At 45.8% G+C, this 15,905-nt stretch overlaps 1 protein-coding gene across 1 annotated transcript in view; it reads left to right on the forward strand.

The window, feature by feature from the left end:
- The first annotated feature begins 3,061 nt into the window (after nt 1-3,061).
- CSPG4 (chondroitin sulfate proteoglycan 4) overlaps nt 3,062-15,905 on the forward strand; it is an 82,169-nt gene continuing 69,325 nt past the window's right edge. Inside the window, exon 1 of the mRNA XM_063142202.1 lies at nt 3,062-3,224. Coding sequence (XP_062998272.1) covers nt 3,080-3,224 — 145 coding nt within the window. The 5' untranslated portion in view covers nt 3,062-3,079. The remainder of the gene's footprint in view (nt 3,225-15,905) is intronic.

A 15,905-nucleotide genomic window follows, 5' to 3' on the forward strand; every position in this document is an offset into this window, starting at 1 on the left:
TTAGAATTCTTTCCATTGGGAAGCAAAGCAAACAAGGTTCGACTCTGGAAAATGTCTGATCAAAGGGGTTAGCGGAGTAATCTAAACTACGGATATTCAGGCAGAAGGCACGGCTTGTGCAAAACGGAGGCCAGCGCAGGAAGCTTGTTAGAGTGAGTTATAGGGGTGACCCAGCTGCAAAAGCAGCTGTTTCACAATACAACATTGTGCTGTGCACATTGGGGCATCACTCCAAAGACTCAGACATAACAGTCTCTTTCTTTGAGGTGGTCTGATCCCTAATGCTCTGGATACAAAAGTGTCCAGAGGCTGTGTCCACACACACTCGCCCGTCTAAGACTGGATCCAAATGACCTCGAAAACTAAAATTGAGCTGCATTTTAGCTCACCCTACAAAGCCCCACTTGCAAAGGTAGGATTTCTCTCCCCACCACCACCACCAATACACTTTCCTGTTTTCAAAGTGCATTTGTTTTAATGTGCACCTTTTAACATAGTGCCTTTCCATCACGCACCTTTTAATATAGCATTTCCCCTAATGCATCAGGCAAACAGCTCTTTTCACTGGTATCACATTAAACTTCCTCCTTTTTTTGCTGGTAGTGATTGCTGCCTCTACTCCAATAACCACTGGTGCTACCCAATTCCCCATGCCTGTCCAAAACATCCATAAATATTACGATACATTGTACAGCCAATATTGTTCTGTACTGGAAACCTGTACATCTTCACTCTTAGGAAAGGGTGTTCTCTGATGTCTGGTTCTCACTAGGGTGGCCACAGGTCATAAGAACATCAGAAGCGCCCTGATGCTGGATCAGACCAAGGGTCCATCCAGTCCAGCACTCTGTTCACACAGTGGCCAACCAGCCATCAGTCCTAGTATTTCAGTCCTCAGATTGATAGACTGTTCAGTCAAAGTCCAGTTGACAATCAAGAACTGTAAAAGGGGCCTTGGAATTGACCAGCAATAGTTGTGAACATCTGGACAACTGACTGAACAGGTGCACAGGTCACCTGATTGGGTGTGCGTGTGTGTGTTATGGTGAGATTGATGGTGAGATGCATTTTGTTTCTTGTTAAATTATAGTAATTGTTTCTAAATTTGCATATATACATATAGTTTAGCAATGCATGAGTGGTTGGACCTAGTTCTTGCAGACAACAGATTAGAGCACAGGCATCTTCCTCATACAAGGTCAGGCTACTTGTTCATGGAGCTGGGTCCAATCTGTTCTGACTAGTTGCAACTCTCTGGTTGCTCAGGCGAAGGAGTCTTCCCAACACCTGCTCCCTGAGGCTTTCAACTAAAGAGGTCAAGGACTGAACCTAGGGGCACCTTCTGCATGCGAAGCAGGTGCTCCACCATGGATCCATGGCCCCTCATCCCTGTAGGCCAGGGGTGCAGGTCTTCAGGCCTGGGGAATGAATCTGTCTCTCCTGGTGTTCTCATCAAGCCCTCTGGAGTTCCCCAGAAGACCACGCCCCCTGACCCTGGCCCTGCCCTCTTCACTGCATCCACCAATCATGTGGTGGTTTCCTGGCTTTGTTGCTCTCCCCACACCCTTATAAAAGGCTGAAACGACTCCCCTTATATGTAGCTATTGCCAGTAAGATCTTTAAGCAAGAACACGCTGGGGCTTTGGTTTGGTATTTTTGTCCTTCCCCCTTTGCCTTTGCCACCACCCAGCACTGAAATGTGCCCCAGAAGGCTTCTCCGAAATGGAATTTGGCCCTTGGGCTAAAAGAGGGCTCACCAGCTCCTGCTTCATAAACGTGTTCCTGGGCTGCACCGTTTCAGACTACAGGTGGGGGTTCACATAAATATCGAATGTTCCTCCATTCAAAAGCAAAAAAATAAAAATCTGCCCTTGAAAGGTTAGGGGAGAACCACAGGCAAGAATGCTGACTAGGTAGCCCCATAACTTCTAAGGGAGAACCCAACATGGGGGATGGGGGACACTTGGCTCAGCAATACTACAAACGAGAAGGATCTTGGAATTGTTGTAGATCGCAAGCTGAATATGAGCCAACAGTGCGATATGGCTGCAAGAAAGGCAAATGCTATTTTGGGCTGCATTAATAGAAGTATAGCTTCCAAATCACGTGATGTACTGGTACCTCTCTATTCGGCCCTGGTTAGGCCTCATCTAGAGTATTGCATCCAGTTCTGGGCTCCACAATTCAAGAAGGACGCAGACAAGCTGGAGCGTGTTCAGAGGAGGGCAACCAGAATGATCAGGGGTCTGGAAACAAAGCCCTATGAGGAGAGACTGAAAGAACTGAGCCTATTTAGCCTGGAGAAGAAAAGATTGAGGGGAGACATGAGAGCACTCTTCAAATACTTAAAAGGTTGTCACACAGAGGAGGGCCAGGATCTCTTCTCAATCCTCCCAGAGTGCAGGACACGGAATAATGGGCTCAAGTGACAGGAAGCCAGATTCCAGCTGGACATCAGGAAAAACTTCCTGACTGTTAGAGCAGTACAACAATGGAATCAGTTACCTAGGGAGGTGGTGGCCTCTCCCACGCTAGAGGCCTTCAAGAGGCAGCTGGACAACCATCTGTCAAGTATGCTGTAGAGTGGATTCCTGCATTGAGCAGGGGGTTGGACTCAATGGCCTTGTAGGCTCCTTCCAACTCTGCTATTCTATGATTCTATGATTCTATGATCTGCCCACCCTGCTAGGACGGCACAAAGTCTTTTAAACACAGCCAAATGCTGCCTGTCCACCACCTTCCTTTGCATAGTTGTCTCAGAAATAACCCTACAGAATAATTCATAGCCAAAGGCCTGGACAGAGCCCAAAGAGTTATGACAGAGGTGGGGAAGGAACAAGGAGATATTCAAACCGTTATAAAAGGGGAAATGGGGAGGGGTGGAGAAGCACTAGCCCTTTAAGGAGAAGTGCCTTGTAATATGAGAGGCGCCTCTTTTAACCCAGCCCGATTTGTGACTGGTGGGGAAATTCAGAATGTCCCTCCCTCGGCAGCAAGTTTATTAAATATAGTAGTAGCCGAACCCTCAATTGAAAACAGACAGCCTCTGTCTGCAGCTCCTGCTTCCTTCGCGCGCTCCATGTCCAGGGAATGGTCTGAGAGCTGCCGGCCCATTCTAGGTGATACCATGGTGTCCAGCTGCCCTTCGCTAGCATGGGTCCTCCTGCTGCTGTTCCAGCTCCTGCTGTGTACGCAACCGCTCTGTGCAAACCCAGAATCTGGAGGTAAGGCTCTGCCCCAGTCTCTTCTCCTTCTGAAGTTTCTCCCTGTTTTTCATGGAAGGCAAGGAAGGATATGGAGGCTTTGCCAGAGAGAAGCATGGACAGCCAGTATGCCTGAGCAAAGGAGATGCAATGGGTTGACCAGCGTTAGCCACCCAAAGTGAAGGCACTGTGTAGAGAAACACCATTGACCTAAAGTTCAGAGCCAGAAAAGGAACGGGCTTTGGAATTAACCAGAGTTGGGGGGGGGGGGGAAGAATAGATGATGTTGATATGGTCAGATGGCAGTCATGACCTCGAGGCCTTTGGCATTTTCACACATGGGTCAGGATTCATTTGGAAATGGTCTGAATCAAGCATCTCATGACACGTGCTTAAACTGGGTTTTTCAGCCCGGTTTTCAGAAGGGTTTTGTATTTGGAGGTGTGTCTTCTTGTTGAGGCTGAACTGAGAGACAGATGTCTATAACAGCACCTGATCTATTGGCTATGTGGGACACTGAAGCAGATGTCCTTGGAAAGAAGATGTGTTTCTACAATAGTAACAGGTTGACCGCCATGCAAAGCTGTGAAATCAGCTTTACTGGTGGAACTGATTGGGTGGGGCTGTACATACCTGGACTTACTGGACTGTCTGCTCATGGAACAGGAGAGAGGACAAAAAAGGCAAGGCTGGATGGAGCATTGCTCTCTTTCGAAGGACTTCCTTTAGAGGGCACAGTAGAACTCCCAACCCTCTTTCCCTACTGAGGTTTCAGCTTGGAACATCACTTTGTGCAGAGTAAATGGCACTGGAAAGGTCCGTATGCACCCATAAAGCACTGTCAGTAATAAATGGTGAATGCCAGTAATGGGCATCTATCACTCAGTAGGGGTTTTGGTTTGGTTTTGGTTTTGCCTTCAGGCTTTTTGCTTATGCATGATTGGATAATTGGGGTTGTGTACATGTGGCTGGCTTAGGTCCTAAAAGACACTCCTTCAACGGCTACCCAAACATTTGAACCATCAGTTGAGCTACCAGGTATTGAGTTTAGTTTCCCAGTATGGAATCAAGTGTAAGATTGCTAAGAATGTTGACTTTTATGTTGAAGGAAGCATGTTATAAGCATGGTATAAGTGAGGCCAATCCTGTTCTGAAAGCAAAAGGGGTCTGTGTCATATGTCAAATAGTTATGGGGCAAGATTTCAGCATTCTGCATGATTATGGCAGCCTCTTCTTTCTGCCGTATCTTGTTTCTGGAGTATTGATTCTTCAGTATTGACCCACATGCCTCTTTTATGACTAGAATACATTTCAAGAATTAAGTAAAACTCTCTCTCTCTCTCTCTCTCTCTCTCTCTCTCTCTCTCTCTCTCTCTCTCTCTCTCTCCCTTGCATTGTTATGGCTATATTTACATATTGTATTGCACTGGTGACAGTGAAATCTCTGACACTGACTGATCTGGTATGCACATGTGGAATATTTGGTTGCTCAGCTCAAGGTTCCATGAGCGAAGGGGAAGGTGTCAGTTTGGTTGGGATGAAAACCTCACAATGACACAAGAGGCAGTAACTTTTGGGGGAAAGACCCTGAGTTAAGAGAGACAGGGGAACCCAGAGGCAAGTTGGCTGAAGAAAGGGTGTGAAATAGGAAATGGAATGAGAAAAGAAAATTTGAAGGAAGGGTAATTGATTGGGGAGAGGAGAAGGGAGAAGTGACAGAAATTTTAATCAAGAATGGGCAAATCAGAAAGGAGCAGTTTCCTAGTGCTTACGGTCAGGAGGGACTGTATGCAATGGAGAGGGAAGTGTTCTAGAGAAGTTGGTCAATACAGCATGGCTACTGGGAGTGGCTGCTAGGTCTACGGTCTAGAAGAAACTGGCAAGGGAATTCTGCTAGCAGTGGCTTCTACTCAATGCAGTATTGGCAACCTGGCAACCCTCAGTGGTCAATGATGGCCAAAAAGTGTGTGAGAGGTGGGGGGTTGAACATTGCATATTGACCTGCAGTGAACACTCAGGCCATAGCTAGACCTAAGGTTTATCCCAGGTTCATCCCTCCCTGGGTGCTGGATGCCCTGTGTAGCACTTAGATGAACAGGTTTGACCCCAGGACAATCCTGGGATAAACCTTAGGTCTAGCTATGGCCTTTGTTCTTTGTTGCAGGCTTCTACTTTTATTATTAAATTAGCCTACTATGCATAATTAGCTCTGATCACTGAGTTACGCAAAAAGTGGACCGGTTGGTTGCAAAAAGGGAGTGTTTTGTATCAAACTGTCCATAATGAATGATTTTAAAAAATATAGTCCATATGCTTGCGATGGGAAATTTGCCTTAGATGGTAAAATGTTTTTCTTGTCATTTGTCAGAGTACCTTCAATTTTCTGTGACTCAGCATCAGTGGTATAGTGGATCCAGGGCGCTCTCTCTCTCTCTCTCTCTCTCTCTCTCTCTCTCTCTCTCTCTCTCTCTCTCTCTCTCTCTCTCTCTCTCTTACACACACACACACACACACACACACACACACACACACACACACACACACACACACTTCCCTTCTGGGCTTAGCTGCAATCCTCACTGTAGCTGGGGGTGAAACGCATTTTCTTAGCAATAATATATTGTGAGCTATCCCTGTGGCAATGCAATGTGTTTTGAGGTTGCCCAGTTTTGAATGGGCAGTGAAGATTCATCCGCTTTCCAAAAGCCCTGCTTCTGATGGAGAGAGAAACTGCTAGAACTGCTTTGTAGATATGGATCAGCACATCTGCCTGCATATTTGGACTCTCCTTGGGGGCGTGGCTATGGGGATGGCCCAGATGAGTGCCAACACAACACCACTGCTTAGCACATCATTCAATCAGGCAATCCAGCACATCATCCCTGGACTCCTTTAGGATTCTGACCTGAACTACATACATCTAAAAACAATCAACAGAAAGAGCCAGCTGTGAACTCCACAGAAAGAAATTCCAACCTGAGGGTCTGCCGTACTTGAAAGGAATGATCCTTGAGGGTCGCCAGCTGCAAAAAAAATCAACTCCTCAGTTCAGTTTCCCACTCCCACCCCTCTAACATTTCTGGAGTCCAGCCTCTGAAACCCACAGAGAATGGGATCCGCCTGGCAGACAAATCTGCTGTTCAGGCCCCACACCTGAAGTGGGATGTCTAGCAAAGGTGCTGAACATTCATGAGCTCAAAAGAGAGCTGTTAGCCCAGCAAAGGACCAGAGAAGATGGAGAGGCTTATATACAGACTGCCAACTCCTCCTCTTTCCAGTCCTCTGCTGAGTCATCATTTGCAGCTGGGCCTTTTCCCTCCTTCTGAGTAGATACCTGGCAATATTTATTTATTTAAAACATTTATATCCCACCCTATAGCAATAAGATCTCAGGGTGGCATACAGATAAAAGCATACAGTATAAAAAATATATATACACAGCTAAAAACAAATTAAACCATAAACCAAGTTAAAACAATATATAATTTAAAGCAGTAAAACCATTAAAACAGTTAAAACAATGTGCCTAGTGAATTTCAAACCATTAAAAGCTTTGTTAAAACGGCAATAGACCAGCCTTCCCCAACCTGATTCCCTCCAGATGTATTAGACTGTGCTGGCTGGGGCAATTGCTGGCACTGTAGCCCAACACATCTGGTCAGCTATGATAGGCCCTTCTGGCAATGAAAATGGTTCTCCTGTGCTGACTGTGGGATTCCCATTGGTCACTCTTCAGAGGCAAGGGGTGAAGGGGGAAGAATCGGAGATCAAGGCAAACTCAGGGTGGGATCAGATGGGCTGTTTGGGCACCCAGGTGAGGCGTCCCTGAGTTTTGGCTTGTCAGGCTGCCTTTGGATTACTGGGGGTTCCTCCAAGTCTTCATTTGGTGTGGGGCTCTCTGCAGGTTCCCAAACCACCAAAGAGGTCTCCCCCAGGCTCTAGGTTGGATGGGATCTCTCTCTCTCTCTCTCTCTCTCTCTCTCTCTCTCTCTCTCTCTCTCTCTCTCTCTCTCTCTCTCTCACACACACACACACACACACACACACACACACACACACACACCTGTTCAAAATTCCACTTTGTTCCCACCACTTGTGATCGTGTATACAAGTGGGAGCCACAGTACAAAGTGCTCCATGTTCTGCATTGCAGCCATTCCATTTTCCCTCCCTCTGGTTTTCTGACCACCCCCCTCATTGTCTGTGACCATCACTTGGCCACTGAGCATTTTCAGTCTTCACTGGGCTATTTCTAGAGTTCCCTCATGCCCTTTAGGATCCCCTGGATCTGCTGCCACCTCCCTCTTGTGCATGGGTGGGGAAGTTTTGGCTACCTAAACAAAAGCGCCCACAACCTGAACAACACAAAAATAGAAGGAAAGATTCTGGTGGAGAGCCCCTCTCAAACCATTTCACCTGCTAAAAATGTAATTTTGAGGGTTTTACATGAGGTCAGGTGGCACCACCCTAGGTGGGGCAGAAAACAAACTGTATGAACAGGCTCTCTGTGTTCATTCTGGCTGGGTCACTGCAGGCCACTGGGCAAACATGAAGACAAAATGCCAACTGGTTTCCAGAGAACGGTGCCCATGTTTTCCCACAGGGTGGGTTTGCATAACTTGGCACTGTTGGGATTTGGCAATCTTGCCATGTCTATTTCAATGTTCTCTGTCTTCTCTATTTCATCCTTGTCCCTTTCTCTGCCAGGGCCATCATAAATCAGAGAAGAAGAAGCTTCACCCACCTTGGTCCCATTGCGAGGCTGGCTGGCATGTGGACCAAGAGGCCCCTTCAGACAGTCTCAGTGGTGCCTGTGCTGAAATCACCCTTCCCCAACCTGGTGGCCTCTAGATGTTTTTGACTGCAACTCCAATCACCCCCACCAAACATGGCCAATGGTCAGGAATGCTGGGGTTGTGGTCCAAAATTGGGGAAGGTTGCCTGAAATCTACCTCTTGTTTTAATATCTCCCACCTTTCAGCTACACTTTAGACCATCCTCTTGTTGTTCTTACAGACACAATACATGGAATATTTCTCAAGTAGTGATGGGGAGAATTCTCCCAGTAAGTCCTGGTCCAATCTGAGAAAACTGTGATTTATTCTGATCCCCCTTCCCACCACCTGCCTGCCTTCACGTCTCCCATCCACACAGTTACCTGTCTTGGTACTCTACTGATGGTCGAACCAAGGGAGGCCTCCCACCCCCATCCCTTCTCTGATGTCTGCACACTGCTCTGGTTGTGTGCCGTTCACCAGGACTGCTGGGAAATATTTCTTCCTGGGCTCCTCACCCACACGCCCCATTATTGCTGGGTGTTGCAAATGAGCTGATTTTTGTTGCAGTTATGTGGGGAAACATACCAGAACAGAAACATTATGATCAGCGTGTGTGTAATTGACATGGATTAACTTGACGGTTTGGAGGTTTTTGTCATTGGTTAATTGTCTAATCGACGGAGATATTGGATTTGGTATATTCTGGCATTTAAAAGAATAGAATTAAATTAAATACAAATGGATTCAAATAAGTTTGTTTGTTCATCAGTTTAATGAGCCTGATTAACAGCAATTCCTTTTCTTTTGAAAGATAATGTAGGATTAATAGATACATTTTATTTCAGGGATCAATGAGGACTTAATAAAAAGCTGCTTAGATACCCTACAATTGGAAGAACATTAGAGCTTTAATGTTAGGAACATTTATTGTTTAAAGTCTATATGCTTACAGATTTATATAATTATATTTACTTCATATGAATTAATGGAATAGTGTTATAGAATATTTAACACGTGACCTGTAATTTGTATTCTGATGTTCAAGTTCTACTACCATTTATGTTTTAAATCAGACATGATCACAGGGACAAATGATTAGTTCTCGTCTTCTCCCCTCCATTGCTGTGGCCCTGATCCAAATTGCCCCCCCTGCTGCCTTGATCTTTATGAGCTTCCCTAGAATCCTAAAAGCTTCTCCCCAACTTTGATCATTCACAATAGACTAAGCTGGTTGAGCAATACTCAACGTTTTGTATGTGAGAGTGTGTGTGTGTGTGAGTGAGTGAGTGAGTGAGTGTGTGTGTGTGTGTGTGTGTGTGTGTGTTGCAAAGCACTTTACATGCATTATATAGTTATGATCCTTACTGCCACCCTGTAAAGCAGGGATGGGAAATGTGTGATCTTGTTAGACTGCAACTCCCAGCATCCACATCTGGAAGGCTACATGTTCCACATCCCTGCTACACCATAAGTCACTCAGGATTGCTATCCACATATCGCAAATGCAGGGAGGAGGCTGAGAGAGAGGAGCTTGCTTAAGGCAACACAGGGGGGATCTACACTACTGCTTCGAAGTGCTTTAAAGCGCTTTATAACAGTTTTGACAAGTGTTGGGGCCCAGGACACACTGCATATACAGCTTTCAAAACGTTTTCAAAGTGCTTTAAAGCGCTTTAAAAGCAATAGTGTAGATCCGGCTCTAGTGAATTCATGGAATAAACAAGATTTGAACCAGGGACCACCTCATTCATAGTCCTTTTTAACAGCTGTTAACCTACCCCAGCTTTCTGCCATTACTCTACCATCACAATGCCTTCTGACTGTGCATTTTTCATTCATCTGAATATTCCAAGCTAAAATGTAAAGCTCTTGCGTTGGCAGTAGGTATAATTGCCTCCTTCTACCTAATTGCAACCTTTTTGTGCTTGACCGAGATTGAGAGAGACATAACCATTGCCTATTCCTCTGGCCTCATTCCTGGCACCAGCCACAGTTGCACATTCATGGTTTCCAAAATATACAGTTATCACCAGACTGTTCGATCCAGCAGACCACATACCAATGACATCGAGTCAATGTTTCTCCCTTCTTCTTGGAAGGAGGTGGTGGCAATGTCCAACTACAGCAAAAGAGGACATTCTGCCCATGCGTTGCAGAACACCCTGAGAATGAAAGGGATTGTATTTCAGGCGTGGCCTTAGTTTAAGCCACAGGTTGGCAAGAGATGAAATGAAATGCAACCACTGGGAGAAGAGGAGACAGTCTACCCATTGGAACGGTGGTCATGACAAATCAACCACTAGTATGATGTTGGCTGGTTCAGCCAACATCATGGGTTCAGCCATGCCTAGGAGAACGTGCTCATCAGAATATCTCCATGTGACCTTGGGCCTTGCAAGATTATAAAGCAGGGGTGGGCAACTTGTGGTCCTCCAGATGTTTTATCTTACAATTCCCATCAGCCTTAGCCAGCACAGACAATGGGAAAACATCTGGAAGGCCACAGGTTGGCCAAGCCCGGGAATGAAGACATCATGATTGATGCCAAAGCCATAAGAATGCAGGTAGAATCACTCGGGCTCGTGCACTCAGCCAAGAACCAAGCAGGACTTCTACAAAATATTTAATCAAAGACAGCCCGTTGTAGCACACATTCCTCGTATGAGCAGAAAACATCAATATGTTTAGCTGCTACAATGGAACATCAATAGTATTGCCCTGATTTTTAGCATAAAACCACCATTTATGCAGAGGGGGCTAAACTCCAGTGAGATTTAAGTGGCCTAATGGGATGCTGGAATGTAGCCAAAGAGATGATCGCACCACCTAGTAGCAAACACTGAACAAAACATTGCTGTATATCCTTACCCTCTCATAGGAGGGCTTCTGTTCAGCGCGTCAGCCGTAGCCAGCCATGCCTTTCTCTGGGACACTATGAGCCGGGGGGAGAGAGTGGACTGGCAGTCCCAGGGGGCTGGATGATGTCAGGAAATGTCTCCCTCCCTCCAAAGACCACCCCCTGTCATCATGGCAGTCTGTTCCTCCAGAGGCAATTGTTCCATGCCTTTCTGGGTGCAGGGAATGGAAATGTCTGCCTCTAGCGCTTCCCTGTCGTGCAGTGCTGACGAGGGATGTCAGAGACTGAACCTGCACTCTTCTGCATGCAAAACACACACTCTACCACTGAGCTATGGTTGCTCCCCAGCTAGTACTGGTAACTAGAAGTGTCACCTTCTCACCATCCTCAGTGGTGGGACTGAAGGGATATCCATTACTGTGGAATTTCCACAAATAATGCAAATTTGGCTGTGATTTGGGCAAATTGCTCAGAAATTTGTAGAAATTGCAGAACCGTCCCCCTCAAAATGTGCAAAATTCCAGGAAAAATCCATGAATTGGCCCAACTCACAGCAGATCAAGTTGGGTGCCATAACAGGAACTAAAACGAAGTCCAGGAGGCTGAGTCTAGGAAAACTTCTCAAACTCCTTCCCCACAATGATGCACGGAATAAAACCCTCGATCTGAGACCTGGTCCATGACACACACACCCCAGATCTTCTCAGGTGCGCACAGCCAGCTCAGTGGCTCTGACTGGGGAGGGGGTGATAGTCCATCTTCATCATGCATTTGGGGAGAGGCAAAGAGGGAGTTTGTGTCTGTCCCGGCAATCATCTTACCCTCTTAAAGAGAGCTCCCTAGCATTTTGAAAAAGTGCCTTAAAGGCAGAAGTCCACCCTTTAATACCAGCTTCTGTGAGACTCTTGTTTAGATGAACAGGTAGCTTTGAGACCCAGGCGTGTGGGCATACTGCCATTACAAAATGGAATTAGACACTGTGCATACTATTTTTTTAAAAAATTCTAAACCTTTGCTCTTGTGTCCCTGCTGCTTTTGCAAACTCGTGTTTATAATGAAGAAATGCCTGTGCTCCTTTCCAACTCTACACACACGTCAAAGGTCCCTTTCTCCTCTTGCTGCAAATTCATTGTAAAGGTTAGCTATTGAGTGGCATTTAACACAGAGAACAACTCAGGATATTTGGGGTAGTTATGACAGATAAGAATATAAGAAAAGCCCTGATGCTGGATCAGACCAAGGGTCCATCTAGTCCAGCACTCTGTTAACACAGTGGCCAACCAGCTGTCAACTGGGAACCCACAAGCAGGACATGGGTGCAACAGTACCCTCCCACCCAAGTTCTCCAACAACTGGTGTGCATAGACTTACTGCATCTGAGACTTGAGGCAGCACAGAGCCATCAGGAGGACTAGTAGCCATCAACAGCCTTCTCCTCCAGGAATTTGTCTAATCCCATTTTAAAGCCACCCAAATTGGGACTACAGATGGACTAATCTCTCAGTTTTTCTTTCTCCTGCATTGGGATTCTTTAATTCTCATGTTCTTTCTCTCCCGAATATCAAGAGCATTGTGGATTTTGGTAAATTCTTAGCTGAACTGAAGTGAAATTATCACCTGTTCCTATTTAGGACATGTTAGGAAGAATTTCCTGATGATATGAGCTGTTCGACAGTGGGAATGGCTGCTTAGAAGATGGTGGACTCTCCTTCATTAGACTTTTTAAGCAAAGGTCAGATGGCCACCTATTAGGGATGCTGTACCAGTGGACTGACTTGCATGTTTTCTGGTTTGCTTCAGGCAACGAAATGTTTTGGGCTGGGCCTGGTGACGAAGGCCATGAATCTTAAATGCCCTGACAAGCAGGGAGGCTTTGTTGGGTGCCATGGGACTTACTTCTGAGTGAACATGGGTCAGAATGCACTGTAAGAGAGACGCTGGTGGAATGTGATGGGAAATCCTCTCCCCAGTCCTTGGTCTGGTGTTCCTCCTTCAGCTGTCCTTACATGGCCCAAGGCAAGCCCAGGGGGAATAGCCCTTGACCCCATGAAGATGGAACTGTCTTTGGGGTGGGGATGAGACTTCCCTTCATGTAGGCCAGATGCTCCTCGCTTGTCTCTTGGGGACGAGGAAACTCGGAGACTCTGGCAGGACGCGATGTTACATTCTCTCATTCTCTGGCTCCCAGGTGGTCCTGCAGCTGCCGCCATTGCTGTCCTTGGAAGGCCCTCCGCAATCCCAAGGGGGAAAGAGCACCCACCCCACCCCCTCAGACGTTTGCTGCTGAGCTGCACCAGATGTGACTGTCTCTAGGGGGAGAGGTTTCTCTTCCCCCAGTTGGGTTACATCCAATAAGCACGTTGTCTCTGTTATTTGGAGGGAGGTCTGACGCGTCAGTTATTCCCCCATGTTAATGCAGCTAGAAATGGGCCATGGATGGGATCAGAGGATGGTGGAAAACAAACAAGGAAAAGGAGTTCAACTGTGGGAACTAGAAGTGGACCCAAATTATTCTTCCCCCCCCCCCATGTGGTGGCACCTTTGAAAGACAGCACAGTAACCATCACATCTAAAAACACAGGGGGGGAGACATTTGGAACCAGCCACTCCTAACTTGATTCCCTTCAGAAGTTGTTGTATTCTCAGCTCCTATCAACCCCAGTTGACAGGGCCATTGGTCGGGATAATGGGAGTTATCATCCAAAAGATCTGTAGGGCACTGGGCTAGAGAAGGTTGTCCTACATCCTCCTCCCATCTCCCCATCAGAGCCTTCATTTAAAGTTATCCCTAGTGTGTGTTAATTTTCTATTACTGCCAGGAAATATTTTCAATAAATCAATATAGTCCCCAAATACCTTTTGATTTATTCCAGGGCTTGGTTTAATTAACTGTCTTCCTCTACATTGGTTAGCTGTGTCCCATGTACTCCTTATAAGGAATGATTTTACCCCTGTGGGAATGGGGCTATAAAACATTGGTCCGTGTCTTTTTTTGTATGTAGCTTCTATAAGAACATAAGAGGAGCCACGCAGGGTCAGACCAAGGGTCCGTTTACTCCAGCATTCTGTTTACACAGTGACCAAAATAGATTATTAACTCCTATTCTATCAAAATACCCAGCTAGAACATCTGAATGGTAATTGGTTAACTTACTAGCAGAATAATAATAATAATGTAGAAAGATGTATTTTTTGCAGTTGCAAAGACACATATAAGGATTCTCTCTGCTTAAATTCAACTTGTATTGTCTCTTTTCTAGCTTATATACATAACATATATTTACATTTTTATATTCTGATTTACCATCCTATATATTTTAGTCAACATAACTTAATCTAGTGTGTCACATAATATACGGTATGTTTTAATTTAGCATATTACATTTTAATCTTGATGATTTTATAGTACTTTGCAATTTATTCCATTCCACATATCGTAATTTATATTAAGTTAAATCTGGCTGTCTTTGACATATCTTTGTTCCTTGATCAGGTCTGTGACAATATAATAAACTTTGACTGATATTGCAGCTACATCACATGCTCCAAAACCAATCCGGGACATTCTGAAACAGTTCCAGGGTTCAACAAGCATGTCTACGTGCCTTTCTTTATATTCACGTTCTTTCTGGGTTGCTGACTCCATGTTTGCGAGTGGATGAGTGGGTAGTTTGATGTGAACATGTAATTCTCATAAAAACTGCTGAAATACCACAGTTGATGGCCAAGGAAAGCTGTGAGATGACCGCCACAGGACAGTGTCAAAAAGCTCTGTTTTTTATGTTCATCCATAAGAGAAACACCAGAAACAACTATATCAGATATAATAAGAATCCTACAATTGTTATTATTGCTATGGTGGCATAGGTGTGCACAAGGGGTGTTCCAGGTGTGCCCAGGCACACCCTAATATCTCAAGCAATAAACCCAGAATTGCAGGGTCCATTGACTAGGGATACAGAGAAGGATCCAGATGCAGTGGGAACAGACCTCTGCCTGTGCAACTGCCCCTGCCCCCGATAGCACACAGTTACTCCTGGCAGCAAGAGCAAAAAGGAATTACTCTGATGGGAGCCTCTCTGCTGTGAGCCACGCTTCAATGAGGCCAGGAAGAGAGACGCTGAAGGCTAATATCGCCTCCTAAGCCCCTCCACTGGCTGGTGTTACCACAAAGCCCCACCAAAGCCCCACCTCTCTTCATCCACCCCCACCTGCAATGTGTCTCCCACCCCCCACTGTGGTCAGGCAAGCCAAATGTGGAGTAGGGCATTGGTGTCTACAGTGTTTAATAAATAAATGAATAAAAATAATGTCCTTCATGATCGAGTATTCAATAAACGTTTGCCTTAAAAAAAAAAATCCGAGGGTACACACCCTAACAAAATGTGCTGTGCATGCCTATGTATGGTGGCAGTTGTTTATTTACAGTAGGCATGTGCTCCGCTCTGATTAGAAGCGGAGAATCAGAAGCGAATTGGCCTGCTCCGCCTTGCCCAGAGGCGGAGTAGAAGCGGACCGGGGAACCGTAGAAGCACGGCGAAGAGAAGCGCCCATATGCGGAGCACTTCTCTTTTCGCGGACCGCTCCGATCGCCATTTTAAAAATTTCGCCCATAGGATTGCATTGCGGAAAAGAATAGGGGATAACTGTGTTGTTTTTTAAGTTATCTTTCTGAAACGTCTTGTGTTTAGAGAGTCGTGGCTGGGGGTCATTTTGAGCCTACTCTCAGCTCTCTGCGTGCTATGGTTCACTTGCTAGAATTTTTGGGGAAATCGGGTAAAACAGCGGGAAAATGTACCTTTTTCGAAGGGCTGAGGGGCAGAGTCAACTCCCGGTCATGATCACATGATCCCAAAGTGGAGGAGGGGATAGGCAAAATGGGTAACTTGGGATTCTGGGAACTTCTCTTGCTTGGTCTGAACGGACTTTTCCCAGTGTTTTTTAAAACAGTAGCCCCACCAAATGCCCAAACACAACCTGAAATCATATACTAAGCCAATAATAAGAGAGCACTGCTACCCACCCTAACTTTGGGGAACAACTGAATAGATGTGGTGCAAGGGGATG

Source organism: Elgaria multicarinata, chromosome 16 (genome assembly GCF_023053635.1).
Source record: "Elgaria multicarinata webbii isolate HBS135686 ecotype San Diego chromosome 16, rElgMul1.1.pri, whole genome shotgun sequence".
NCBI classification, from domain to species: domain Eukaryota; kingdom Metazoa; phylum Chordata; class Lepidosauria; order Squamata; family Anguidae; genus Elgaria; species Elgaria multicarinata.